The sequence below is a fragment of the Polyodon spathula genome, chromosome 19 (assembly GCF_017654505.1).
Source record: "Polyodon spathula isolate WHYD16114869_AA chromosome 19, ASM1765450v1, whole genome shotgun sequence".
Taxonomy (NCBI): Eukaryota; Metazoa; Chordata; class Actinopteri; order Acipenseriformes; family Polyodontidae; genus Polyodon; species Polyodon spathula.
In genome coordinates this window covers 1,554,571-1,582,336 of record NC_054552.1, presented here as the reverse complement: position 1 = coordinate 1,582,336, position 27,766 = coordinate 1,554,571, and the positions used below count along the sequence as shown (strand labels likewise).

The 27,766-nt window shown below is 38.7% G+C and overlaps 1 protein-coding gene across 4 annotated transcripts in view; it reads right to left on the bottom strand.

The window, feature by feature from the left end:
• Positions 1–15,719: 15,719 nt before the first annotated feature.
• Positions 15,720–27,766, bottom strand: part of mettl15 (methyltransferase like 15) — a 63,498-nt gene continuing 51,451 nt past the window's right edge. For 3 of the 4 annotated variants that reach the window (XM_041219435.1, XM_041219434.1, XM_041219436.1), the window contains 2 exons: positions 26,531–26,709; positions 15,720–16,568 (listed from right to left, as the gene is read on the bottom strand). In XM_041219435.1, the coding sequence (XP_041075369.1) occupies positions 16,084–16,568; positions 26,531–26,709 (664 nt within the window). In that variant the 3' untranslated portion in view covers positions 15,720–16,083. The remainder of the gene's footprint in view (positions 16,569–26,530; positions 26,710–27,766) is intronic. The other variant, XR_005946852.1, reaches the window with a different exon arrangement.

Here is a 27,766-nt window from a genome sequence, read left to right as displayed (position 1 = left end):
CAAATTGCATAGTGAAGGCTGGTGTAAAGCTCTAAGCTTGTGAAAAAGTTATAGTAACAGGAAAAGGAAGTAAAAACTTCTGATCCCAAGATTCTGACCCCAATTTGCAAGCTCTGTTTCCGAAAAGATACCCGTGTGAACCTGATTTAAAAATCCACCCAGCTTCCAAAGTAAATATTCAGCAAGACACGTCCTGTCATATAACATTAAAGAGGTCATGCTAACAACAAAAAGGTTTCATACAAAGGATTTAAAAAAAATGTGTATTACAGAATTATTTGACAGAACCAGAAAAAAAAGTCTGATTCGCCAAACCTCGGTCTCATGTACAATTGTATACAGCAAGTATTGAAGGATCCAGCACTGCATAACCTTTTCATGCTTCATGGGGTTTTTTAGCTTTAATTCTGTTCCATACGTTGCAGTGGTATGAACAGAATAATGTTTTGTGGTTATTTCACTTATGAGTCGGGATATCTGACTTTCAGAGTAAAAAACTGGAATTTTCAATTGATTGACGAAGTAGCAGCTCTGAAACTGTTAAAACAGCTGTATACAATAACACAATCAGCAGGTGTATTTATTGTATGTTCGTAAGTATTCGATGGCTACCTCTAATCTAGTTGAGAGCGTATATTAGAGGGACTCAGGGGGTACTCATTATGCAGTGCATTTCAATATTTGTCAGTGCTATTACATATGCTTTTGCACAAGGCAAATTGGATATTAATCAGCCTGCTCTCCCACTTCTAGTTAAAAGGCTATGATATGCATTGGACATGTTTTCGTGTTACAGTTCAATTGGGAGCACAGCCTCCAGTGGAGGAGCAATAGGAGGTGCAGCAGGTGCAGCTGCACATGGGCCAACCCACTCAGATGGCCGAGGAGGGGTTAGAAAGGTTTTATTTATTTATTTATTTGATGTTTATCAATAACAGTTAAATTAAGTTTGGGGAGGGGGGCCCATCTTCCTCTTCCTCCGCCACTGGCTACTACATACAACATGCGCCTCTTTATGTTTTTGAGTTAGAGGTAGGCAGGTTATACTGTATAAATAGGATGGAGAGTAGAGGGCAGAGTCAGTTTGCTGTTAGTTTGGTGTTATTGGAGAAGCCTGTGTTTTTAGCCAGGGAAAATGTAGCCACTCCGGCCTGCCTCTGTTTAGGGTAATAAAGTTTCTCTTTTACCGTAACAATTTGGCAGACTCAGCGGTTCGATCCGCGGGCTAAGGGTTTGAGGTTTAGGAAACTGAAGCACCAGCAAGAACATAGATCACACCAGGAATCCTACGCTCTCCAATCAAGGAATTTAAGAACTGCACCAAAAAGCCAAGTTGTTGGGGAAAAGCCTGCTGCTGTGATCATTTATTAGTAATTATTGTAAAAGTACAGAGCATGCAAAATCTAGTACAAAACAATGGCAAACTAAATCTGGATTGAATTACAACTGTGTCTGGCAAAACAAATAAAACAAGCCGAGGATATTAATAATGTCCGTGCCATTTAGCACCAGGTGAATTGATGTTTCTTTGGCAGTTGCTTGAGTCTACAGTAAAGGCAGATTGAGAGGAGAAAGATGTATCAGGTGGATAGTTCTTTATTGAAGATAAAGCCTTTCTAATAACTAACACAGCATTGCTGAAAGTTTTATTTTTCAAAAGATGAAGGTTCACGAAAGTTTTTTTATGCAAAGGAAAGTGTATAGACAGGGTGGCCTAAATCACGTGAAACTAACTGAAGGTACAGAAATGCCAGATGTTGTCTTTGAGAAGTCATTCATCGGCAAGTATGCGATAAATCCATTCATTAATGTGTTGATTTCAAAACAGAAAAAAATGTCTATCTCAAGCTTTCAATCGAGTACCACTGAATGGTAATTGACTTCCATATTGAGTGTTTAAAAAATAAATGATTGGAAGCGAATGTTCCTCCCATCCGGAGCCCTAAGATTTGTAATCTCATACCAAGGCTTTAAACTGACAATGATACATCTTGATATGCCAGAAGCAGTAGGTGGGGCTGAGAGTTGAAAGGTCATGTTGATTGGAAGATAATCAAGACAGCTGTTCATCTCTGACTGGTGCTCCAGGCAAAGCAGTTGAGAGCCAGGTAAAGGCAGATTTAGAGAAAAAAAAAAAAGATAATAACTACTTTTTTTGAGTATGATTGCAAACACCCTAAAATAGTAAGCAGGGAATGTACAAAGCAGTTGAAATGTCAATCGAAGCTGCTGCACTTGCTCTTTCATTTAAAAAATAAAACTCTTGGTAATCTGAACCCTGGTATTCCAGGTTCCTCTGTAATCCGATTCATCTGTAGATCCCAGCCAATAAGGGTGTAAAACATTCACGGCTGTCTCTGTGCTGTTACTGATGATACTCGCTGAAACATAACAATCAAAAAGCTACAACAAAACATGGCAAATGCTTTTCTTCTTTTCCTTTTTATAAATGGTACAGATTGTAATTAGTCCTCTGAACAAATCAATAATCTCAACAGGGTCAGGTCTCTGCTTGTTGGGATTAGCAAGATTCTGCTGTCTTCTGTTCACTCATCAGAATTAATCCTTTGATACAAAAGCACATTTACAAGTTATTTTTTTCTTAAATAAATGTTACAGTTATTGACAGAGGACATGTAAGGAAGCTGAATGTAAAACCTGCCCAAAATGCTTGACGTCACTGATCTTATTCACACATATTTATATGCATTGGAATCACACAGAATATTCACAAATCTGTCTATAGCCACACATGTGCTATAAGACAAGATTCGTGCAATTGAAAGCTTAAAAACATATTCCTACCACACATGAGCTTTTGCATATAATCTTTGATTAAGGGCACAGAGAGGGGATCTGTCAGGTGAGAATAAGAATGTCTGTGTGTTCTACTAGAAAAGATGGGATGCTGTTAAACTCTTCAGTCGTATTTAATCTACATAAAGAAAAGGCGATTCAGGCTAAAATGTGCAACAAAAACAATTAGAAGCTTGCAGAGAGGCAGCAGCTCTTTTTTAAATGGATCACCCCAAATTTGATAAGCACTTTTCAAAATATTGATAAAGACTGTTGATAAAGACACAGTAATTAGGAGGCGACTCTAGCTTGGATAGATTCTGAAGCTGCAACAAGATCTGTGAGATTTGGTAGAATCAGTCTGAGGTTTCCATCTCTGTCTCTAGGAAGTGCACAGAATGGAACAGAACCCTCTGCATTTTCCAATTGAAATGCATGCACTGTGCTCTAGGCTTATCAATCACGGGGGCAACAGCTTCATTCATAAAGTAGCAGCGATCCAGACATCACACTCGGAATTCATGGCTGGCACTCTAGTCATAGAGGGGCAATTCTGCCGATCAGCAACAGATAATGATGTTCTCAAGACTTTTGTGGCAGTTGCATTGTGAGATATAGACTTGTGGAACTTGTATGAAATATTCCATGAACGTTAAGATTTCTTAATTTTGAAGAATTCCCTAAAGGATCGCTGATGTTTGAGGAAATCAAAAGCTGTCATTCTATTTTGTTAAATAATTTTCCCTTGCCTTCCCTAAGCTTTAACATAGTTTTCTTGTATAATACTATTGATTACACCCTTTGAAAAATCTGTGCAGCCGGTCAGTTAAAAGAAAAAAAGCTCATTGACAATCCTTGCTTCCACCAAAATCACAAATAAAGGTCCTATTGCATAGTTGTTTCAGTCTAGGTATTTTGACAAACACACACCAGCTGATATTCAATGAATTCCACCTGAAAGACACTTATTATACTGCAAAATAAAAACAAGCCCTTAATTAACCTTCTGGTATTTTCATTTTGACCTGTTGCAGATATTACTGCTGTGAAGGATGAGCTGTTCGCAAAGAGCTGAAAGACCCAAGAGCAGAAAGCACTGAATTAGTGCACGGGCCTTTCTATTCCATTGAGTAGATGTGGCACATTGGACCTGGTCAGAGTGCTCATTGAAAGAGTCTAAGAAGCAATATTCAGCTAAGTTGGGGTTGGGTTAATGTCCCCTTTATAGAAAAATCAAGAATTTTCAAGAAAACAGGGCTACCTTACAGATATATACATTGTACTTGAGGCTTTTGGTCTCAAGAAAGAGTTGGGGTTCATGTCTCAGGTTCAAGCACACCCCTAGTGAAAGTAAAACGAAAGTAAACGGAGGTGGATTGAAACCAAGAATTGAACTGTAAACTGCAAGGAAGAATGTCTGTGGAAGATTTACTGACAGTCATGACATGAGTCACTTTCCCCTGATTAGCGCTTCAACTTTTAATTACCAACTTCATAAGACATTTATTAGCAATGTTTTTTTTTTATTTACTCAGGAGTCATTAGTACAAAGTCTCTGTAGGAGGTGGATAAAGCTAGTAAAGATGCCTAACTCCATAGCTAGCACTTTATCTGAAACTGGAATTAATCAACAAGCTTCAACAAGAACTGAGCAGATTCAATTCAGAACTCAACAACAACGAAGTATGAGGGAAAAACTGGCTGAAATTTGAGGTTTTAACCCTTTCATGCATGGCAACCTCATATTATAAACTATCTTCCAAAGTTTATATGGGGACATGCGGAAGATGCAAATGCATGATGCCATTTGTTTCCGCCCATATAAAGCAATGGAAAAAAAAGTAAAACTTTTTCAATTAAAAATATTAGTTATGTCCCCCAAACTGCTTTAATTTAGCTATTTTCAACATGTCATGTATAAGGGTTAGTATGCCTGAATCTTGGGTTTACTGTGACGTTTATTCCTAGATTTTTAATAATTGCATATTAACAAAACTAGCATGGAACAATTTAATTCCACGAGGAGCTCTTTAATTAAACTGTGGGGTGTTTTTTTCACTTCTTATGCCTTTCTCAGTAAATATAAAAAATGTACATTAGACCAGACTGTCCAGATATTAATAACCAACAAGACAGAGATCAAATATTTTCCATTGCAAACCTATGCAAGCCAAGATATACTAACACACCATTCATAGGAGCAGTTATACTTGTCCCAGGATTCTGAAGAGTTAATTTAACTCTCCCACCAGCTGAGCTACAGGCTGGGGGAGGAAATCATTAGTACTGTAACTGTGAACTGCAGCGCTGTGTGGAAGCCTCCTTTGATCCTTGTTTAATTTATAAATAGATGTTATAAATCCAAATAATATGGCATAGCAGTTAGACAGCAACTGTAAGTAAATTATAATAGATTTAAAATGTTGTTTATTACATTTACACACAACTATATATATATATAGTTTATATTACAGCTCAATTGATTTGAAAATGTTTTCTTGATCAATGAGGCACATTAATGTTGATTGTTGAAGGCTACAATGTTCTTCTACACATCTATGGTTTAATATGGGATTATTAAATGGCTCACAAATCTATTTGTTTCTGGTTCACATGTGCTGAATGGTCAATAACAATCCAACATCACAAGATTACAAAATCCATAGGTGAGCTTTGACTTTGACACTGGGCAAGTGCTACATATTAATGCCCTTTGCGCGATATATATATATATATATATATATATATATATATATATATATATATATATATATATATATTTTCACATACAGCATTATATATGTGTACTCTTCATTAACACAGAGTAAATTATTTACAGTACATGTAATGTATTTGTTGCTACAGCAAGAAAACTCTTTGGTCAGGGAAGGGTTAATGATTTTTATATATAAAAAAGACACTCATACATGCAAGGCAGCATTTACAAATACCATGGTTTAAAAAGAAAGAAAAAAAGAAACCTTACTGAATCATTTAAAATAGAAATGTAAGCTAGTATTGAGAAGCATTCCTCTTCATATAGCTGCTCGGTTTAAGTTACTCTGCTTTTCCCCCAAGAGGGCTACAACTTTACAAGTCTCGTTTTGATCAAAGTTTTAATTGAAAGTCTGTGAATGGCAGAGTTCCCAGTTGTGCTCTCATTCTGGTTTAACATCTTAGTCTCTTCAGCTGGATTTGATCTGACTCTCCTGAGTGTTCCACCTTACGTCATTCACAAAAATCATTCAAATAGCTTCAACCTCAAAGCATTTCATTGAGAAATATTTTTATAGCGGGGAATGTAGTCCCTACCTGATTAGCATTGCTCGCTGTATTCCTTCAGAACTCTTACTGGAGGGCTGCAGTGCAGAAAGGCAATGAACTCGGACGCTTGTTGCCTACAGACGACGCCTGTGGGTTTGAATATTAACAAGTGGCTGCTGTTTGCAGAGTTCCTGATTCCAGCATGTCCTGGCCGCTATCACTATTGTTGAGCCATGGTGCAGGAATTAACTTGTTAACATGGTAGTGTTTTATTATGTTTAATAAACCTTTGAAAACTTAGACGGGTCTCAATTTTTCTCAGTTGAAAAAAGTCATTATTGCTGTTGCCCCTACACTTCTACAGTGACAGCTTTGGGAACAGCAGACACAAAAGCATATTTTTTTAAAGCAGAAACAAACCTAGATTCACACCTAGTTTATAAAGGCTTCCTGGCAAATAAACAGATTGAATATACAGTATGCTTACACTTTTTATGATATAAAAACAATAATGCAAGCAATACTTTAAGAGCAGCACAGAAAACCAGGAGCAGAGCTGGAAATAGACACTTCTTTAGAGAGGGTATGCAATGGGATACCTAGCCATGTTGTTGATGGATCTTTTAAGACCCAACTTAACAAATTTTTTCCGAACTAACGGGAACCAGGTGAGTAAAGATATCACTCCCCTCAACTGTAAAATATTTTTGTTATAAAGAAGTATATAAAGAAACGTAATCAATTAAATGACAAACTTCTTGACTGGAGGTCTTTTTCAATGTGTTTGACGTCTAGTCGAAGCGTTTGTCTTTGAATTTGCCGGATGAGATCCTCCGTTTGCCGGATGAGATCCTCCCAGTAGTACTCAAAGAAATGAAAGAAGTAATTTACAAACCGCTAACCAAGATCATGCAGCAGTCTCTTGACACAGGGGTGGTACCGACAGACTGGAAAATTGCAAACGTAATACCGATCCACAAAAAGGGAAACAAAACTGAACCAGGTAACTACAGACCAGTAAGCCTGACTTCTATTATATGCAAACTTATGGAAACTATAATAAGAGCCAAAATGGAAAATTACCTATATGGTAACAGGGTACTGGGAGACAGTCAACATGGTTTTAGGAAAGGGAGATCGTGCCTAACTAACTTGCTTGATTTTTTTGAGGATGCAACATCGATAATGGATAATTGCAAAGCATATGACATGGTTTATTTAGATTTCCAGAAAGCTTTTGACAAAGTCCCGCACAAAAGATTAATTCTCAAACTGAACGCAGTTGGGATTCAGGGAAACACATGTACATGGATTAGGGAGTGGTTAACTTGTAGAAAACAGAAAGTACTGATTAGAGGAAAAACCTCAGAATGGAGTGTGGTAACCAGCGGTGTACCACAGGGATCAGTATTAGGTCCTCTGCTATTCCTAATCTACATTAATGATTTAGATTCTGGTATAGTAAGCAAACTTGTTAAATTTGCAGACGACACAAAAGTAGGAGGAGTGGCAAACACTGTTGCAGCAGCAAAGGTCATTCAAAATGATCTAGACAAGATTCAGAACTGGGCAGATACATGGCAAATGACATTTAATAGAGAAAAGTGTAAGGTACTGCACGCAGGAAATAAAAATGTACATTATAAATATCATATGGGAGATATTGAAATTGGAGAAGGAATCTATGAAAAAGACCTAGGAGTTTTTGTTGACTCAGAAATGTCTTCATCTAGGCAATGTGGGGAAGCTATAAAAAAGGCTAACAAGATACTCGGATACATTGTGAAAAGTGTTGAATTTAAATCAAGGGAAGTAATGTTAAAACTGTACAATGCACTTGTAAGACCTCATCTTGAATATTGTGTGCAGTTCTGGTCACCTCGCTATAAAAAAGATATTGCTGCTCTAGAAAGAGTGCAAAGAAGAGCGACCAGAATTATTCTGGGCTTAAAAGGCATGTCATATGCAGACAGGCTAAAAGAATTGAATCTGTTCAGTCTTGAACAAAGAAGACTACGTGGCGACCTAATTCAAGCATTCAAAATTCTAAAAGGTATTGACAGTGTCGACGCAAGGGACTTTTTCAGCCTGAAAAAAGAAACAAGGACCAGGGGTCACAAATGGAGTTTAGAAAAAGGGGCATTCAGAACAGAAAATAGGAGACACTTTTTTACACAGAGAATTGTGAGGGTCTGGAATCAACTCCCCAGTAATGTTGTTGAAGCTGACACCCTGGGATCCTTCAAGAAGCTGCTTGATGAGATTTTGGGATCAATAAGCTACTAACAACCAAACGAGCAAGATGGGCCGAATGGCCTCCTCTCGTTTGTAAACTTTCTTATGTTCTTATGTTCTTATGTTCTTATGAATTTATTCTGTTTCTTTTAGAATTTCTGAATTCAGTAACTGCAGAGTTTTTCATTCTAATGGACGTGGTTATAAAGGAGACATGATAAAAGTGACCATTTAGTTCCATTCTGTATACTGAGTTTCATTCTGTACATTCATCAACATGCGTGACATCAAACCATTCATTGGATGATTGCAGAATTATGAAAGCCTGTGAAATCACATTACCACTCACCATGCCCAATGTAGAATTGGGCTCTCTTCAATAACTCATGCAAGGCTGCACGGTTCATTAGGGAAACAAATGTTTTCCAAACCCAGCCCAGCCACAAGCTATTAAAAAAATCCTTTCAATCTACCTTTACTTACATGCAGAACATGTGTGTCTAGTTAAATATCACCCACACAAAAGGGTTGGCATATAACAAAACAAACACGTTTACCTGTATGTTGTATTCAATTCAGAGCGGTTATGCATTAAAAGTCCACCAGGTGGTTTGGTGTATATAGTAACAGTTAGTTGTTGGTATAATAAAGCACTGTTTTAGATTAGAGCAAGCATACATTCATGAACTTATAGTGACACCAGGATCAGGTATTTCAGATTTGTACAGAGTCAATTCTGGTTTAATGTTTACAGTCTTAATTGTGACTCGCCACTAATCCCATTTGGTCCATGCCCCATTATAGCTTTGGAATATTTTCAACATGCAGCTGAACAAGTCTGAAAGGAAGACACTTAATCCATCAAACAAATCAAGGTATTTGCAGGCTTTCAGATGATGTCTGTTTCATATAATATCTGTACAATATGCAGGGAAATGTACTGTAGAGTGCCTAGTACAGTTCCCAGTGGCGCTTCTTTTAATATTTGACCCTTGTTTTGTGCACACTTGTCAGGTGCCGATCATTACCAGTCTGCCTTTCAAACTAATTTTCCTTTCATCCCTACCTAGGAATTCCACTGCAATCAAGGACACAAAGGGATGTGAAAAAATGTATGACAATATCAACAGCATTTAAAGAATGGGGACCCCTAACATACTTAAACATCTGTTTTTTTTGTTTTGTGCGTCCTGGATAAAGTGTGTCTTTAAAAATGTAAATGTTGTATAGAATACGGTCGAGATCCAAACTAACAAAGGAAAAACTACATGTGTGGCTTATACTATTATTTAATATTATTTATTCTTGATATACTGTTCAGTTATTCTGCAGATAGGAGAAATGGGCTGATGTGGTGTTTAATGAACCTTTTTAAATACCCAAGCTTTATGTGCTTTTGTTTATTTTTTCAGCTGTTTTACATTTATAGATACATTACCCAGATGTTCCTATTCAAAGACAGTGCAACTCATGCAGAACTGACAAACACATAAGAATGATTACATAATGATCACATAAGTTCACAGTTTACATGGGGAAAAGTGCAGTTGTTTGGTTGCACATCAATGTTTGCATTTAATTGCATGGATGGTTTACTGTTTCTATTATTCTGGAAGAGTTACTTGCACACAGATAGATAGACAGATAGATGTGTCTAAAATAGTGCAATTAATTGCAGTAGTACTGCTGTTTTTATGTGAAGACTGATTCATGCCTGCTTAAGTAACCAATACAAAAATCTACAGTGGAAAATGTTCTCCCTGTGTTTAGGTATTCTTTTACAATTGAAAGTCTTTTTATTTCCCACAGAAGAAAAACACCCCTGCAAGTTAAGAGTAATTATTGTAATGATTCAAATGCATGTTTACCTTCTGCCATTTTCACTTGAAAGAGGCTGACAGGAGAAAAGAAGGAGCATATTTCCAGTCGAAATGCGAGCCCATGTCAAGCAGATTCAACAAAACAATAGCAGCCAATGAAGCTAATTGCCCTGTACCTGTTTCTTTAAAGAAATGTTATTGAAGGTAGACTTCTGGATTTTTTCTTTGTACTAATATAAAATGACTTCAATGTAAGTGTTAGGATTGCAGTGCATGTCACGGTGCCCTGGCGGTTCTACACATTATACTGCTGACTTAATGTAATGCTCCACGGTTTCCACTTAACATTTCAGCTTACTGGGATCTGCACTTCTATAGCGAGTACATTTTCAAAGAATCCTTTGTGAAGAGTTATTTACTTATTTTTAAATGGGTTTCTTTTTCTGTCTGCTTATCATCTGCAGGAGTCTCCCTGTTGAGATGCAGCACTGCGTGTCTTGCACTGTACACAGATACCGTTTTATTTATTTATTTTTTATATTCTGTTCACAGGCCTACCTAAAATAGGTAGCTGCCTGGTCTCACTAGCACAGAGTAGTTTGCAGTATGATGTAGTCTAACAATTCAAAGTAGAGCAATGTTTGGTGTTTTAAAGAATATTTGACACTTTATTTACAAATAAATTAAAGAGTAACAATAAATGCATTGTATATTGCGTTCAGTGCAGTTTTGACTGAGCTAATTTTGCAAAAATGTTGCTTATTGCTTATTATATATATATATATATATATATATATATATATATATATATATATATATATATATATATATATATATATATATAACATTTACTAAGTGCATGCTGTGCCAGAACCACTCCCTTGTACAGGTAAAGAATAATACACAACTGGGGGTTCTGCCGAGATACTTCAGTTCTGTAATTAGATGGGACAGAGAGAAAAGTTAAATGGATTGGATCAGCAGTCAGCAATGGCTGAGGGGTGGAATGTAGAACCCCAAAAGGGAGAGGCTGCTCAATGTCAGGTTATGAGGGGTGGGGGGTGGAATCTCTGTATTAACGCTGTTGCAAATACACTGAATTAGTGAAAGGAGATATTTGGCTGATTAATTCAAAAATTCTTGTTTTTATAAAGGTACAACTTTAAAGACACCTGCAGTGTGTTAACTGGCCCATTATTGCCATTGCTGGCCACTTCAGTGTTTTATTCTGCATTGTTACCCCTGAAGGAATGTCTGGCAAGGAATCATGCAAGCACATAGATTTTTTTGGTTGAAAAACATGCCAAATTCTTCAGGTTGTTTAGAATAATACATTGGAGCTGTGTGTTGTCTCTGCAGGTTAATCCCTCTTGAATGTTGCCTGGTTGAAGACATGCTAGATGTTATGCCACACTGGAGCAATGCATATCACCAAGTAGAACTAATAAGACCATTTTAGCATATTAAATAAAACGTGCTGTTTGAATGCATTGTATTATTATAAGCAACAGCAAAAAAAAATTAAATCATTGTGCTCAGTGGGGTGATATGACAAGCTGTATAAAAAAAAAAAAAATCGGTAACACTTTACATGAAATGTCTGTAATTACTGTGTATTAGTTACAATGTACTCAATGTGTAAACCTTTTTTGCATGATACAACCCTAACCCCAACTCTAACCATGCTTCTGATACAATTGAGTACTTAAATATATCGTGCAAAACTTTATTTTTTTTATTTCTTTACACTGTTAGATTTATTTGCTGCAGGTTAAACTCCAGCTGAAATAACGACAGCAATACTTGGTTGCGTGTCATTTTTAAATACGTTTCATAGAGCAATCTTTTCTGTTTTCTTTGCCTTCAGTCATGTTAAACCATTTCCTTTCCTTTTTTATATATGCTACCTGCTAAACAGCTGCATTTAGTCCCAGAGCTCCCGAGGCTACTTGAGGCAAGGAGAAATATAAACTGGTGCCCTTGTAATAGCTGCTATATTATGGGCTTGTTGTCAGTTTAGTGGCCCGTGTCAATGCCCCAAAGAAACATAACTGGTGATACGAACCAGGAAATATGTCTCCTACAGCAAAGCACGCCTGGTCCATGTTGATCTCTGCTATTTGTTAATTGGGTTTCTAATTGAGATTGATAACAATTTCCTCTCCTTGTCAAGCCATGCACATGCTCTCATTATCGTGCAGCGCAGTGCGACTCTCAGGTCTCTATCCAATAAAAACACTTGTGCTTGAAAGACAACAGTTAAATTATTGCCGAATTGTATTTCTCTGGTGCATTCTGTCCCTCATGCAAGATCTGGCAGAGTGACAGGATTAAACGAGAGTTGCTGTATATCCTTGGCCAACAAACATGGTGATACGGTACTTAACCCAAAACAAGGAAACTAGCTTTCTGCTTGACAGAGCCCACCCACAATGGAGTCATTTCATTGCCCTACATTCATCATGCATAGGGTACTACAGTATTCAACAACAGCTGGACTTCATATAAGCCATTGTGTTTGTAAACTAGAGCCAATGAATTGTACAAGACCGACTGTAGCTGAATGCATTGCTCATTACTGCTATTCATGTTTCCTGTTGTGCTTGCTGCCATAGAGGCCCCAATGCACCTCCCTTGTCTTAGACTGGCATTTCAGCTCCCCTGGGTCTGTTCAAGTCAGTACACACGAGGACAAGGGCTATACGTGGTGTTAAGTCTATGAGACTTTTATTATTATTATTATTATTATTATGAATAATAATAATAATATTAATAATAAATCTGGAAATGTTACTATTTATGTAATGCTTCTACTTATTTGGAACTCAGTTTCTTGGCAGCTTTTACTGTGCCACTCGACAACAACAACGACAACTACAACACAGCACTTGAGGAGCTCGGTTTACAACCAAACCCACCCCCAAAGTGCTTACAAAAGAAAATTCTGAAAATTAGAAGATAATCCCATCTAACTAAATAAAAAAAAATGATCGCCCTGTGTATGGAGGGTATGGAGAGTAAACCCTGGTCAGACGAGCTTAGTGACTGTGGTGACCAGCTCAGTGAGGCCAGGCCATGCTGTAAGGTTTATGAATTGAGGTAAATATGGAATTAACTGTTACATTACGCTATAAGAGTGACAGCAGACCGTGTTTCAAACTTTGTTTCCCATTTATTAGTTCCAAACACCCACATTACATTCTGCATCGAACGTTACTGTTTAGATAACAGATGTGCCACTAGTACTAACAGAGATAGGCAATTGATCAGATTAGCGGAGGCTTCTCTGTCTGTCTGTGTCCCCGCCATGCCCGGTTTTTATACCATACCAATCGTATATCAGATTTGTATACCATGTACAGCTTTAAAATCTAACAGAAAATAAATCGGCAGCCAGTGCAAGGATTCTAGGACAATTCAGGTCTGATCTCTTAAATCAACGCTCTCAGAATAAAGTGGTGCATTCCCTGCTTTTCGTTTGTTCCAGTGGTTGCCCATCAAAATACTTTGTTTAGCCTTGCTGGGAAAAAAACAAACAAAAAAAAAAAACCTGTTTTTCAGCATTAGATCTGTACACTACGTACACTGAGTAAGCACATCATGCATCGAGTGACTGTTAATACATGAACAATATTACTGTACATGTTTAGAATTGCAGAAGTTTATGACAGCTTCAACTGTAATTGGTTCTGGAGTTTAGAAGGAGCGCTCCATTTCCTCTTGGTACCCTGAAGTAATCCTCAGCCAATTCAACACAGAGCTAATGCTACTAACACACAAAGATAAAGGTGGTGATTACAAATAAGTAATACCAAGCAGTTACTTTATTCCACAGTTTTAGATAACACTGCATTGCTTTGTTCACACTGCTTCCAAATCCCTGACCAAATCATCTAGCAAAATGTAACTTCCAGAACAGACTTTACCTATAATAACATGAGAGAAAGGAGGATATTTATTTTCACATAAAAGAAACATGAAATACATTTCAATAAATCTCTTGTGGTGGGAAAAAAAAAAACTAGGAGGGGAGGGAATCAAGTCTCTTCCTCATCTGTGTGTTCATGTAAATCAGCTTAGACACACAGCTGGGAAAGTGGTATCAAAATATTTGCACTGTTGGGAGTAAGTTTAACCCTTTGCAGTCCTATGTTCCCTTTCCAGTCCGATATCATCAAAAAGACATAAAGAACAGGTCTCTTGTCTTTTTTTTTTTCCTCTGGAAAAAGCTGTGAAAACCATTCAATGGCCGAGTGAGACCGATAAGAGCGGAACTGAGAATACTTTTTTTTTTTTTTTATTCCTATTTAAATTAGTTCAAATTTCTGCAAAGTGGGGCACAAATTCTGCCGTTTCACTAATCCCGTCGTTCTCGGTTTGTATGACTTGTACAGATTCTCAGACGAATCTGAAAAGAAGTTTACTAGAATCGAGGTCTAGATCAACGGGCCATTAGTTAGTTAAAGGTTTGAAATTCTAAACTTGCTGGAAGCTATGCAACTGGGAACTGCAACAAGGAAATCAAGGTGCTTGCTGTATCTATACCATATGATCCCAGTGTGCATTTAACCTATTTGTTTTCAGAAGGCGCTGGTGACTGACAATGGAAGGCTTCAATCAATGTACACACAAACCCAAACACTGCACAAAGGTAACTGAGCAAATCTATACAACTGCTGACAAGCAGCCTAGCACACTTAAGTTCTGGTGAATAGCACTTCTGGGGACCAAACTCCCCTTATTTGAATGCAGACGGACATTCCCTTTACAGGAGGCTTTATATTGATAGTTCTTCCACCTAAATTTTTACCAGAATAAATATAAAAAATGTAATGGTGACGTTAGACGCCCATTTTAAGCCTTTTAAACAACCATTGGTTGCTTACGAAATGACGGACATCTCCAAACGCTCCAACAACCAATCAGGGACAGTTTTATATACAGTACTTTCAAAACAAAAGTAAAGTTAAACAGACAAAAAGCTGGATGAGTGAGTTTTATTTATTTATTTTTATCAGGAGATTTGGTGATCACAAGTACAAGCTTACCAGAAAGCACACTAAATTGTCCAAAATGTTTATAAATCCAAAACTAAAATAACTAAATATTAACTGTAGTGAAATATTCACAGGATAAACTTCAGGGGTGACACCCCAATCAAAAGGGATTTGACTAAAGCCCCTGGCCAATAGAGATGCCTTTTATTATGAGGTGCAGCATTTCAGTATCTTAGGCTTCGGTTTCGATTACTGTATAGACCACGATTTTAAAGCACAGCATTACCAGTATAATCAATTGCTTTAAATAACCAACAATGCTTACCAACCTTTTACAGAAGCTGATGAGTTGACTATGCTACCTGATGGCAAACTTCTTTAAATACACACCCTTCAAAGAATTTGGTGTAAAATGAAAACCAGACCCAGTATCCTTGTAGCTACCACTGATACTTTTAGAGTTTTTAGGTAGAAGATCAATAAATTACACTTGGAGACTTTTCTAAAGAAAAATGTATTTTCTAGTACATTTTAAAATTTTTTTTTTTTTTTACATTCAAACTTGGTAATCGTAGGGTATATTTCATCATAGAGTGAAAATGTTATTCTCTTAATAATCTTCAGATTTTCAGCTGTTTAGAAAGGTATAATACTGTATACTTTCGGTGGATATTTGTCCTGACACACAAGCTGAAAGTCACGTTATGGCAATCAGACCTCAAACAGGTAGAATGTTCACTGGAGCAGAAGGGTTAAAGGGAGAGGTACTGCAATACCAAAATACTTTAACCCATGCACTTGCATACAGAACATAGAACACATGGTCCTTTATTTTATTTCTGACAAAGCTTAATAGAGTCAATTTGCAGCACAATCTCACAACCACTTAACCACATTGAGTTTCCACCATGTAGTGTGCTCAGTGAACCCTGTCCTCTGATAACTAAAGGGACTTACTATTGTGAACTATTTCACCGTTTCCGAGCTGCTCTGAGTTTGGCAGATCTCCCACGTGGATTTTCCAACACCTCCTGTGGGTCTGGCGTTAGCACTTTCTTCTGCACATGGTGCCAGTTTGCAGAGCCGGGACCACGAGACTGCTCCTCATTATCATCATCATCCTCCTCCTCCTCCTCCTCCACTTCACCTCCATGTTGCTCCGCCCAGCCCCGTCGGCTCTGTCGGATCTTCTGGCGGACGTTGAGATTGTGCGGCGCGGCCACGTCGATCCCGTGGAGGAAGCGCTTGACAATGCGGTCCTCCAGTGAATGGAAGCTGACCGCCACCAGGCAGCCCCCAGGCTTCAGGAAGCCCTCGGCGGCCCGCAGGCCTGCATAGAGCTCATTCAGCTCGTCGTTCACAAAGATCCGCAGTGCCTGGAAGGTCTTGGTGGCCACGTGGGCTGGGCGGAGCATCAGATCTCTCCGGGCGTAGAGGGCAACAGCAGGGAAGGCTCCTGGGTAGGCAAAGAACACAAGGAGTGTTATTTAATTAACAAGCAATATCAATTATGCTTATTCTGCTGGACGTCCAATCACCAGCAGCGTGATAGTGGTTCATGTCGACGTGTAGAGTCGACTTCATGAACACAGAATAAAATGTTACTATTGCCAGTAAAACCTGGTTTGATGTGCTGTGTATAACTGGAAACAAAACATCGCTAATTGAAAAGGATCTGTGTTTAACGTGCTAACATCTGAAACAGAGAGAGCAATTTGCAGATTGTACACAGTAGTAAAAATTGACATGGTGATGTTTCAATAAAGAGGGAATGTGTGGCAAATCTTAAAATCAGTTATTTGAAATGACTCATTTGTGCAAAATAAACTGAGAGAGAAAGAGAGAAAAAATCTACTTTCACTGCTCTTGGTTCATCTGAGCATTCACTTTGAGTGTTTGAAAACTCCCTTTCTTTTAACAATAGGGTCTCCACACTGTTGGCCCGCCAGATATGAGTAAATCATCTGTGACCCTAGCATCAGCCCACTTGCCATCAATAGGACTCTGTGCAGAGACAATCACAAAAAAGACAGCCTTTCTTATGACATTCAATTGAGCACACTTCAAGATGATTGGGTTCACTCCCCCACAATTGCAGCACAAGACAATCAGACCTTTCCCACAAAGAGTTCCTTCTGTGTGCTATGTCAGAAGGCCGAGTGTAATAAAGCACTGCAGTACAACACGTTATTTAGCAGGAACATGATTTGTCATGATTCTGCTTTGAAGAAGACAACTAGTCATAGGTCATGAGAGTGAAAAGTTTATTCCTAAATATTTTTGTTCTTTATTTTTAATTTTCTGTAAAGCCTCTAAAGATCGACAAGGTCATTCATACACAAGCCATTATGAGTACAGTTCAGGACACTTTAGCATCAGCACATTCCCAGGCTATTTGATAGGTGATAGAGATTGAGGGGCCTTCGGCTCACTTGATTTCAGTTACATTTTCAGAATTAAGATTTGTTTTATTATAAAACTATTAGTATTTGTGTCTCCCAAATAAGTTTACCTTTCCTTAAATATTTTTTACATAACTAATACACTTCTTAAACAAATGGCATCATTGTCTTGCATTCTATCTATCTATCTATCTATCTATCGTTAAAGCTCCCGTTTCAGCCAAGGTGGGCAGACTCTGATCCAGGGCTGATGGAAGGCACCTGGTTGACGTTCCTCTAGTCTAAGACTGTAGAAACTACTCATGTTTAAAGAGTTACTTTCATGACTGTGGATCTTTCCGGAAAACAGACTTTTGCGAATTCCCACCAGCAATAAAATTAGGTGGTGGTAATCTCTGAGGGTCTGTCATGTATCTAGACACCTTGTAGACCCCTCTCACTGAATCAGTGAAGCCAGAGACTCATGACTTGATTTCTGCTTGCTCGTCGGTACTGGAATTTACCTAAGAATGCATTTGGTACCAGGTTTGTAAAGTAAAATGAAGACCACATCTGCGTTATACATAATGGAGAAGTACATGGATGAACAGTGTTCTTTGCTAAAAGAAAAATGACAACTTTAACAAAAGAAGTGTGACCTCTGGTACGCTATGCTTTCTGACACTAAAGATAAAGGAATCGCACTCACTGAAAACTGAACATCACTTAGGGGGCCATGAAATTCCCTTCCAATGAACACAAGTGAAGATACTGTGGACCTTCCATTAGCACCACCCACAGTGCAGCTGAAACAGGTGGCTGCCAGGCTCGTGAGTCCCATAGCCTTTCTGTTTGAACAGTCACAAAGCACCCCTTGGAGATCTATCCTTTGGGTCTTTCACAGAATTGTTAACTGCTTCTGCACAGCACTGGTTACGTGAGCCTGTATGAATCCCTGAATCAATAAGCAACAGGCCCTTCCTCTTGAATAGATGTACAGAATTAACTGCACCCATTTGTATTAGTTTTTTTTTATTTATTTTTTACCTATGAGCTGTAACCTGTAGCATTACCTATGCTAATGGGGGGGAGGGTTTAGGCCAGGGTGTCCTCGGCTCACCGCACACAAGCAACCTCTGTAGTCTGGCCAGGCGCCTACAGGCTTGCCTGTAAGCTGCCCAGAGTTGTGCTGTCCTCTGACGCTGTAGCTCTGGATGGCTGCACGGTGAGTCTGCAGTGTGAAAATAAGCGGTCGGCTGATGGTACGCGCTTCGGAGGACAGAGTGTGTTCGTCTTCGCCGCTCCCGATTCAGCGCAGGGGTGGTAGCGGTGAGCCGAGCTTAAGTAATAATTGGATATCCTAAATTGGGAGAAGATAATAAAAAATAATTGGCGACTACTAAATAAAAAAATTAAAAATACCAGAGATTTTTTAATTTTTTTTTATTTCATTATTTATTCAGTGAGGATCTGACTTCTAATATAATCCATAGTGACACCAGACAGACACAATCAATGCCCTTGCTTACTGTTTGAGCCAGGTTCCTCAATGTAAAACAATAGCCTTTTATATTAAAGTGGTCCCCTGCTACGTCCAATCATCTCTTTAAGTGGTCGTTATTTTTAACAATACAGTCCTGAGGGCCAGTTATTTGACACCCTGATCTAAAAGTAGGTAGTACGACTGTATGCATATTTTAAACAGAAAAGAAGATGATAGTTTATGGTTTAGCTTACTGACAGATACCTGGTAGAAAAGGCAATGGATTTTTTAAGTAATATGAAATTATCATGTAGAAACAATAGCTAACACATTAGTATTATGTAAATGTATTAGTACAGAAAAGATCCACCAACGTTCTACTGTATCATATTCCTAATTGTAGGGGTTGGAAAATTAGATACTTTAAAACAATTGCCCGGGATCACAGGATTTTGCCAGGTCATGTCTGGCAATGGTGTAAATAAACAGCCATATGCTTCTACATATGGCTCACTAACCAAACTGAACTCTAAGCTCCTAAAACACGGCTGAAAAGTTAGTATCAGGGGAACGCAGACTTGACTTTCTGCAGCACATGCAATCTGTATGACACAGACTGTAGCCTAAACAACTGTTTACCAGCACAGCACCGAAGAGATGCATGTAAACTGTCCTCAAAGTTCTAACTGCTTTCTGGTCTGGCGTACACTGGAAAGGGTTAATATACTCATTTACGACTCTGAGAATTACTAACAATTCACCAGCATCTGCATGGTCTTCTGTGTTTAATAGTTTCCTTCCATATGGTAGACATTACTTTAAATACCTTCAAATTTTACTCAACATCCATTATAATGCTTACAAGCCACTGGGGTACAGCTTTCTCCTCGTATAAACGATATTAACAGAATGCTGATTGCTCTTAACAACCTCCAAGGCAGGTTAAATGGGGGGATTTCCCTTTAAAGTTAAAGGGGAAGTTTTTTTTTTTTTTTTTTATTTCACTGGCATTTAAATCAACCGACGCGAAAACATCGTTTTGTAATATAAATTCCTATTAAAAAAAGACTCTTGGGATTAGTGAAAATGTTTTCTTTTACCCCCTGTCCTTTACCTCAAAGAAAAGACGTCAGCGTGCAACTCTCCCAGTGTGGCAGTTGGAGGGAACGGCAAGCAGGTAATGATGCTTCTGTCTTGAAATTGAAGGCTGGCTATTCCTGGAGATTCAGTCAATATTTCCCAACACAATGACAGTTTACAGAGTTCTGTCCATTAAAGCTGAATTCCTGACTGATCTTTCTTCCCTGTCAGCCTGTTTGGTTTGTTATTGCTGGACAGGGCAGGGGGTCATTGGCTCTTCTATACATCCCTATCAAGCCCCCCTGCGCCGTATGGGTCAGCCAGCACCCTCCAAAATGGACCCGCCCCAAAAAGAACCCTGTGAGCAGAACCATCAGCGCCTCTTGATACATATTTCACTTGAGTGCTGCAAGAGTGCATGAGGTGGTGTGCTCTGGTAAAAGTACACAGAGCCAATATAACAATTCCAGTAAATCCTACCCAATTTATACTGCCATAGTTCTGTGGGGCTCACACTGTCCTTTAAAAACAGAAACTTTATAGTGAGCAGGTGTTTCAATGCAGCACTCCTACCACCTCCCTGTAATGCACTTCAACACATGGAACCTGGAGACCTTTTAAAAGATGTGAGCCAGATAGAAGTTTACCATAAAGCGTGCATTTTTCATATAGGACAATTTGAGACATAGTTTACTGGAAAAGATGATGTTACAGTAGGACTGTATTTATATGTTGTGTGTGTGTGTGTGTGTGTGTGTGTGTGTATATATATATATATATATATATATATATATATATATTATATATATATATATCTATATATATATATTATAAATGATATTCGTAATATTATAATGGAGTGCTGTAATTGTTGTGCAAACAGATGTACTCTCCTTCCAGCGAGGCCAATCGCACTGCGTGGGAATGGCTCAGGGATAGTCCTGGAAAATCAAAAGAAATGAATCACAATGGATTGGGTGAGGTAGGTAACAACTGACCCCTTTGGCCAACGCTGATTTAATACCCCACAGCTTGAGCACGTCTTCGCTGTCAGCCGAGTACAGATGTGATTCTGCAGATTGTATCATTTCAATCTGACACCCCCTGAAGCTTGTGGGCCCCACACTGCTTGTTCCAATTCGTAAAACTTATTTTCAAAGCAGTGCCCTGGTTTTGCGTGGCTCCCCCTGTCCCTGTCCCTCCTGTGTTGAGTGGGTCAGCCCAAAAATATCCCCGCAAGCAGAACCATTAGCAGCTCTTGTTAGGTGTTCTACTTTTGCGGCAGCAGAGCGAATTAGGTGGTGACATGTGCAATGTGACAATGTGCTAGCATTCAGGTATTTCAGTGAGCAGTGCACACACAATGCAATATTGTATTTAATATAATGTAATTGGAATGTAAGACATTGCAGCCTGTGGGCTTTTAAAAAGAAATGCTTAAAAAACAAAAAGAACACCACGAATTACATTTGACTGATTACAGAGGTTGATACATTCGTTTTATTGAGTCCAGCAACCGTGAGTGGCAAGTTCTTTTCTTTTTAAAAAGTTACTGTGGTTGATCTGAGCAGTAAATGTCTTGTCCGTTTTATGGGTTTGCATGAAGTTTTACCAATCTTTACCATACTTTACATTGATATGCCACGGGAATCTTGTTCCAAAGGTTATTAATGACATGCATGCCCAACAGCAAGTGCAGCGAGCTGCTTGTTTATTGCTGCACCTGAAACAGCAGCTATACTGGAAGATGCATTCTTTGTTGTTGCCTTGATGAATAGCTGGAAGCACAGCTGGGCATTCTGATCCAATCTGCATTAAAGACACCTGTAATATTGGGTATCAGCAGCACGGCTTTTAAATGAAGCAAGCGATTCATTATAGGAAATGATACAGCACATAACCCAGAATAACGTGTCATGAATTTCTCTGCGCAATTTCACTGAAAATAGATTGTGTCTCATTACCTGTTAATGAAACATGTGGGAGTCTCAATTTATACAGAATATGGTCAGATTTGAAATTAACACAGTAAGAAATACTGCAGAGTGCAGTGGGGGTGTGGGTGAGAGGCTGTGTGAGTAAGGAAGTTTAGGCACAATCTTTCTCCCAGCGTTTTCAGTAAAAGGTCATTTCCTGCTCTAGGGGTACCAGAAGAGAGGCCAAACGTCTGTCCAAAGAACCACATGTTTAAGAAAACAACTTTAAATGAACAACCAAATTTTGGATTTAAATAGCATGTACAAGAAAACAAACATTCCGACACCACCAAATTTTTTTTTTTTTTAAATGAAACATTTGAAAATGTTTAAACACACTTTTCAAAATGTCTACCTTTATGTTACTTCTCTGAAACTAATCGAAAGCAAACTCAATTTGCCAGAGAACATGTTTAGGGTGTGTTAGCGTGTTACAATGTATGGACTTGTTTCTTTTTTGTAACCCTCTAGCTAAGAATAACTATTATTAGTTTTCAGCTGTGACTCGCAGTACTGGCCTCACATAACTTGTCGTAAACCTTTCAGATGGACTATAGCACCAATTGCTAATTATCCCTATTATGACATAAAAAAACAAACAGCAAGACTAATTAGAAAAACAAACTGCAACCTTTACAATGCACAGATGATTTTTCACGACCTCAGCAAAATACCACCTGTGTACAGAAGGACCCCATGCTTAGGACCCCTGTTGTTGTTTTCTACACTGCCGTTACTTTCTATAGTGTTAGCAATCGTTCTGTTCTGTACATGCAAGATCGTGTCATCAGATTTCTCAAGGAAGTCTTTGGTTTTGAACTTGCTTTGAGCTTGAGAAGTGCCAACTTTGACCAGTCTTACTCATTCCATTTAAATCATGTGACACTATAACCTTTCAACTCTTCCAGCCCCACCCACCCCCAATCTATATAAATGTAGATTGGACTGGCGGGGTGAAATGTCACATTGTCATATGAGCTGAATAAAATGAGGAGGGAGGCTGTTCAGTGCTGGCAGTTAGGACTCTCCAGACAAACTCAAAGTAGATCAAAGCCAGGTAAAGGCAGACATAAAGACAAATGACAATAACTCAGTATTGAAGCAACCAGTCAGCATGACAGCAAACACCATACAATAGTAATGGGGATATGAAAAGAAAGCAATTACAATGATATCTGACACTACTAAAGAGAAATGATCTTCAGTTTAGGATTTGTAAATTAGTCTAGGATTCACTTCAAGGTATTTTTGTCTGCTCTTTTACCTAAGTGGCAGTGATTTTTGCAGTTCTGTATGTACATGAAACCCTAAAAGCTCCTGATTACAACACACACACACACACACACACACACACGAGTGTATTGGCCTTTCCTACCTCAAACGCTCCTATGAAGCTGAAATGCCATACCACAAACGTCTAATGACACACATGGTGCCATATCGATGTGTACCATTTGTGCAGTGAGTTTGGGATGCCTCACAAGGGGTTTGAAAATGACAGGAAAGGATGCTCATGGTTGCAGGCACTTGAAATTAAGGGGTATGACTCATGCCATGTGTGCCCCAGCCAAACTTCGCTGCACATTTGACCACAGCTTCCAGCACTGCAGATTTAATGCCCTGATGCTCCCCTTCCTCAATAAACAGCAGTGATGCCATCTGGGGTTACACATACCTAATTAAATGTGTAACATCTATACAGTCACTTGAGGTGCATAAACAATGACAAACTGGTCTAATTACCACCACTTGGGGATGTTTGATGATCGAACGGATATTAACTTGCGGAAAGATAATTAAATAACAGTCTGGCTTGGTGAAGAGAGAGAGAGAGAGAGAGAGAGAGAGAGACAGTCAAGAGAGAAAACTTCTTTCTGATAAAAGTATTAAGCACTGGTAAAGTTTAATATTTTTTGCAAGCTTTTTTTATTTCAGAATTCATTTATGTTTACTTTATAAAGTAAATTGGAATGTTAAAGTAAATACAAGATGTCTTTCTTATTAGTAGATAAGATGGATGGCTGGATGGACAAATGGACATTTAGATGTTTAAAAATATGGATAGACAGATACAGTATATAGATATTTTTTTTTTATCTAGCTAACTAGATCTATAGAAAGCTGTATTATTATTCCCCCCGCTACAGATCACTGTGGAATGTGTACATGACCCAAAGCAGTGGAAAGATTATTAATAGTTCAAATGAAATGTTAACAACCTTGTCTTATAAAACACTACCAGGAACACCATTTGATATTCAGTTAATATTCTGTAAGCAGTGGAATAAAAATGAACTGTGCTGTTTTATTTTTTTAGTTTTTCAGTATTTTAGATTTTTTTATCATGATGATCATTCGCGAGATTCACATAACTACATTTAAATGAAGCACGAAGGCAAGTTGTGTTGAACAAACAGGAGGGATGTCGCTCTTCTGAGTCTTTTTCAAATTCCCAGTAGCCCATTGGAGTTCTTTATAGCCCTGGGCTATTACACCCTCTTTGAAGGTCTTTCATATATATATATAAAGACTTTCACATTTTTCTTTCCCTTACCACTTGGTTGATCTTCATTAGAACCAAGTTTATTTATCTGAAGACAGTGACTACACTGTAGACAGCATGGTGAGGCTGTTAATGACAACTTTATACTGGGAACTGAGACGTTGTTAATAAGCGGCATTTACTGTATACAGTGCCTATAGAAAGTCTACACCCCCTTTCAAAATTTTCACCTTTTGTTGCCTTATAGCCTGGAATTAAAATGCATTAAAATAGTTTTTTTTTTTTTTCATTTATCTACACATCCTACCCCACAACTTCCAAGTGAAACAAATATTCTAGAAAAATGAATTAAAAATAAAAACTGAAAGAGTTTGGTTGGATAAGTGTCCACCCCCCCTTGTAATATCAATCCTAAATTAGCTCAGGAGTAACCAATTGCCTTCAAAATCACAAACCAAGTTAAGTGGCCTCCACCTGTGTTAAATTGTAGTGAGTCACATGATTTCAGTATAAATTCAGCAGTTCCGGTAGGTTCCTTCTGCTGGGTAGTGCATGTCAAAGCAAAGACTCAACCATGAGCACAAAGGGGCTTTCAAAAAAACTCCGGGACAAAGCTGTTGAAATGCACAGATCAGGGGATGGGTATAAAAAAAATATCAAAGGCCTTGAATATCCCTTGGAGCAAGGTCAAGATGATTATCAAGAAGTGGAAGGTATATGGCATCACCAAGACCCTGCCTAGATCAGGCTGTCCCTCCAAACTGGATGACTGAGCAAGAAGGAGACTGATCAGAGAGGCTACCAAGAGGCCAATGGCAACTTTGCAAGAGCTACAGGCTTTTATGGCCAAGACTGGTCAAAGTGTGCATGTGACAACAATATTCCAATCACTCCACAAATCTGGCCTGTATGGTAGGGTGACAAGAAGGAAGCCATTACTCAAGAAAGCCCACCTTGAATCCCGTTTGAAGAATGCAAAAAAACACTTTGGAGATTCTGTGCCATGTGGCTAAAAGTTTTGTGGTCTGACAAAACTAAAATGGAACTTTTTTGCCTAAATGCAAAGCGTTATGTTTGGCGCAAACCCAACACAGCGCATCACCTAAAGAACACCATCTCTACTGTGAAGCATGGTGGTGGCAGCATCATGTTATGGGGAAAATGAATGGAGCAAAGTACAGAGAAGTCCTTGAGGAAAACCTGCTGCCCTCTGCAAGAAAGCTGAAACTGGGACGGAAGTTCACCTTTCAGCATGACAATGACCCAAAGCACACAGCCAAAGCTACACTGGAGTGGCTAAGGAACAAAAAGGTAAATGTCCTTGAGTGGCCAATCAGAGCCCCAACATAAATCCAATCAAAAATCTGTGGCATGGCTTTCTGTCCATCAACGCTTCCCAATGAACTTGACAGGGTTGGAATAGTTTTGTAAAGAAGAATGGTCAAATATTACGAAATCTAGGTGTGTAAAGTTGATAGAGACCTATCCCAACAGACTCACAGCTATACTTGCTGCCAAAGGTGCTTCCACCAAGTATTAATTCAGGGGGGTGGAGACATATCCAAATATGATCTTTCACTTTTGTATTTTTAATATATAACTTTTTCCCCTTAACAGTGTGGAGTATGGTGTGTAGATAAGTGGAAAAAAAATCCTCATTCAAATGCATGAAACTCTGAGGCACTGACACAACAAAAAAAAAAGTTCAAGGGGGTGTACACTATAATCACAACATATATTATATTATATATTATATATATATATATATATATATATCTCCATTAAGGATCCATTAAGGAATTAAACAAAAAAACAAGACTATTACTAATAACCTCATCAGTAGGCAGATCTAAGAAAACACAAGGCTGACATCAGAGGATGATACCCAGGATTAGATGAGGCTTGGTTTCTAGTACAAATAGATCCCAGTAGAAGAGACAGGATTAATTTTTTTTTTTCTTTCTCTGAGACGCCATACAGAATTAATGAGGGTACCTGCGACTATGCTGGCGAGCTGCTGCGTTCTGGTGATGGGGTAGATGCTGCGTGCCTGAACAATTGCTGAAGCTATTTTCCTGGCGTGTCTCTCCTCCCCGTATGTTCTCAGGATGGACGCAAGCGCCTGTTGATCTAAGGCGTTCACCACATCAGCAGCGCTGGGCATGGCAAGGCACCTATGCACAGACAATGGCCCAATTAGCTCACTGACATCAGTTTCCATTGACAAGAGGTGAAACTCCACAGCGCCCAGACACACAGACCTAAACTCGACGATCTGTGAGTTTGTGTGTTTGAGGTCTTAAAATAGAAAAGAAGGAGAAGAAGGAGGACATAAGGCAGCAGCAATGAATATATACTATAGAAAACACTTCTGTCTTCTCCTTGAGAAATGTTTATACCTGGAAATGAATTCATTTGAAGTTTCAGCAGAAATCACTACAATACAAAAACAGGGGGTTTAAAAGAAGTAAAAAAAAAACATAGCTGTGCTCTGTGGGTGAGTAAAAGGCTTCTGTTTCCTGTGGTGTCCTTTTTAAGCACCTTGCATGAGTCGCATTTAAAACCTAGAGAAACAAATAAATAAATCAATAAGAAACAAAGATGGAAATGGGCAATGCTGCTAAAGAAGTGTGCTGTATTACTAGTGGGTATGAATTCATGGAGCCACAGCTACAACTGACTACCAGTGTAATCCCAGAGGGTATGCATAGAATTAGCATGGTGGTCTGACAGCCTAATCCAACAGCCTCCTGCAAAGCATGTCCTCGCTGGACACTCTGCAAACAGGTTCTAAACACAGGGCACACAAAAATAATGCCTGAATCCTCCGGTTTTCAATGGGGAGGACCCTCAATCCTGTGTCTTCAGCCAGTTGGTGCACATAAAGAGGAGAGAACGTTTCAAATTTTGCCCAATCTGACACCACTGTTGGCGCTGCAGTGTTTTCAATTTACAGTACAGTATAGTAATAAAAATAGATCTTTCAGATGTGAGCTACCCTTTGCATTACAAGCATCGTCTTTGAGACACTGAAGCTGGGCTTCACTTCCTGCTGCGCTTCAGAAGGGAAGCAGCCTGGGGTCACAGGCACTCGATTTGTTTATGGTTCGGACAATTCAAAGCTGCCTGTCTGCAGCTCGGGTCTTGTGCCAGGTCTGCCTTAAGGGTCAAGCTTGGTTTCTGCTCCGGATTACAACAGCTTTAAATTTGTTTGGGATTGCCACACTGTCT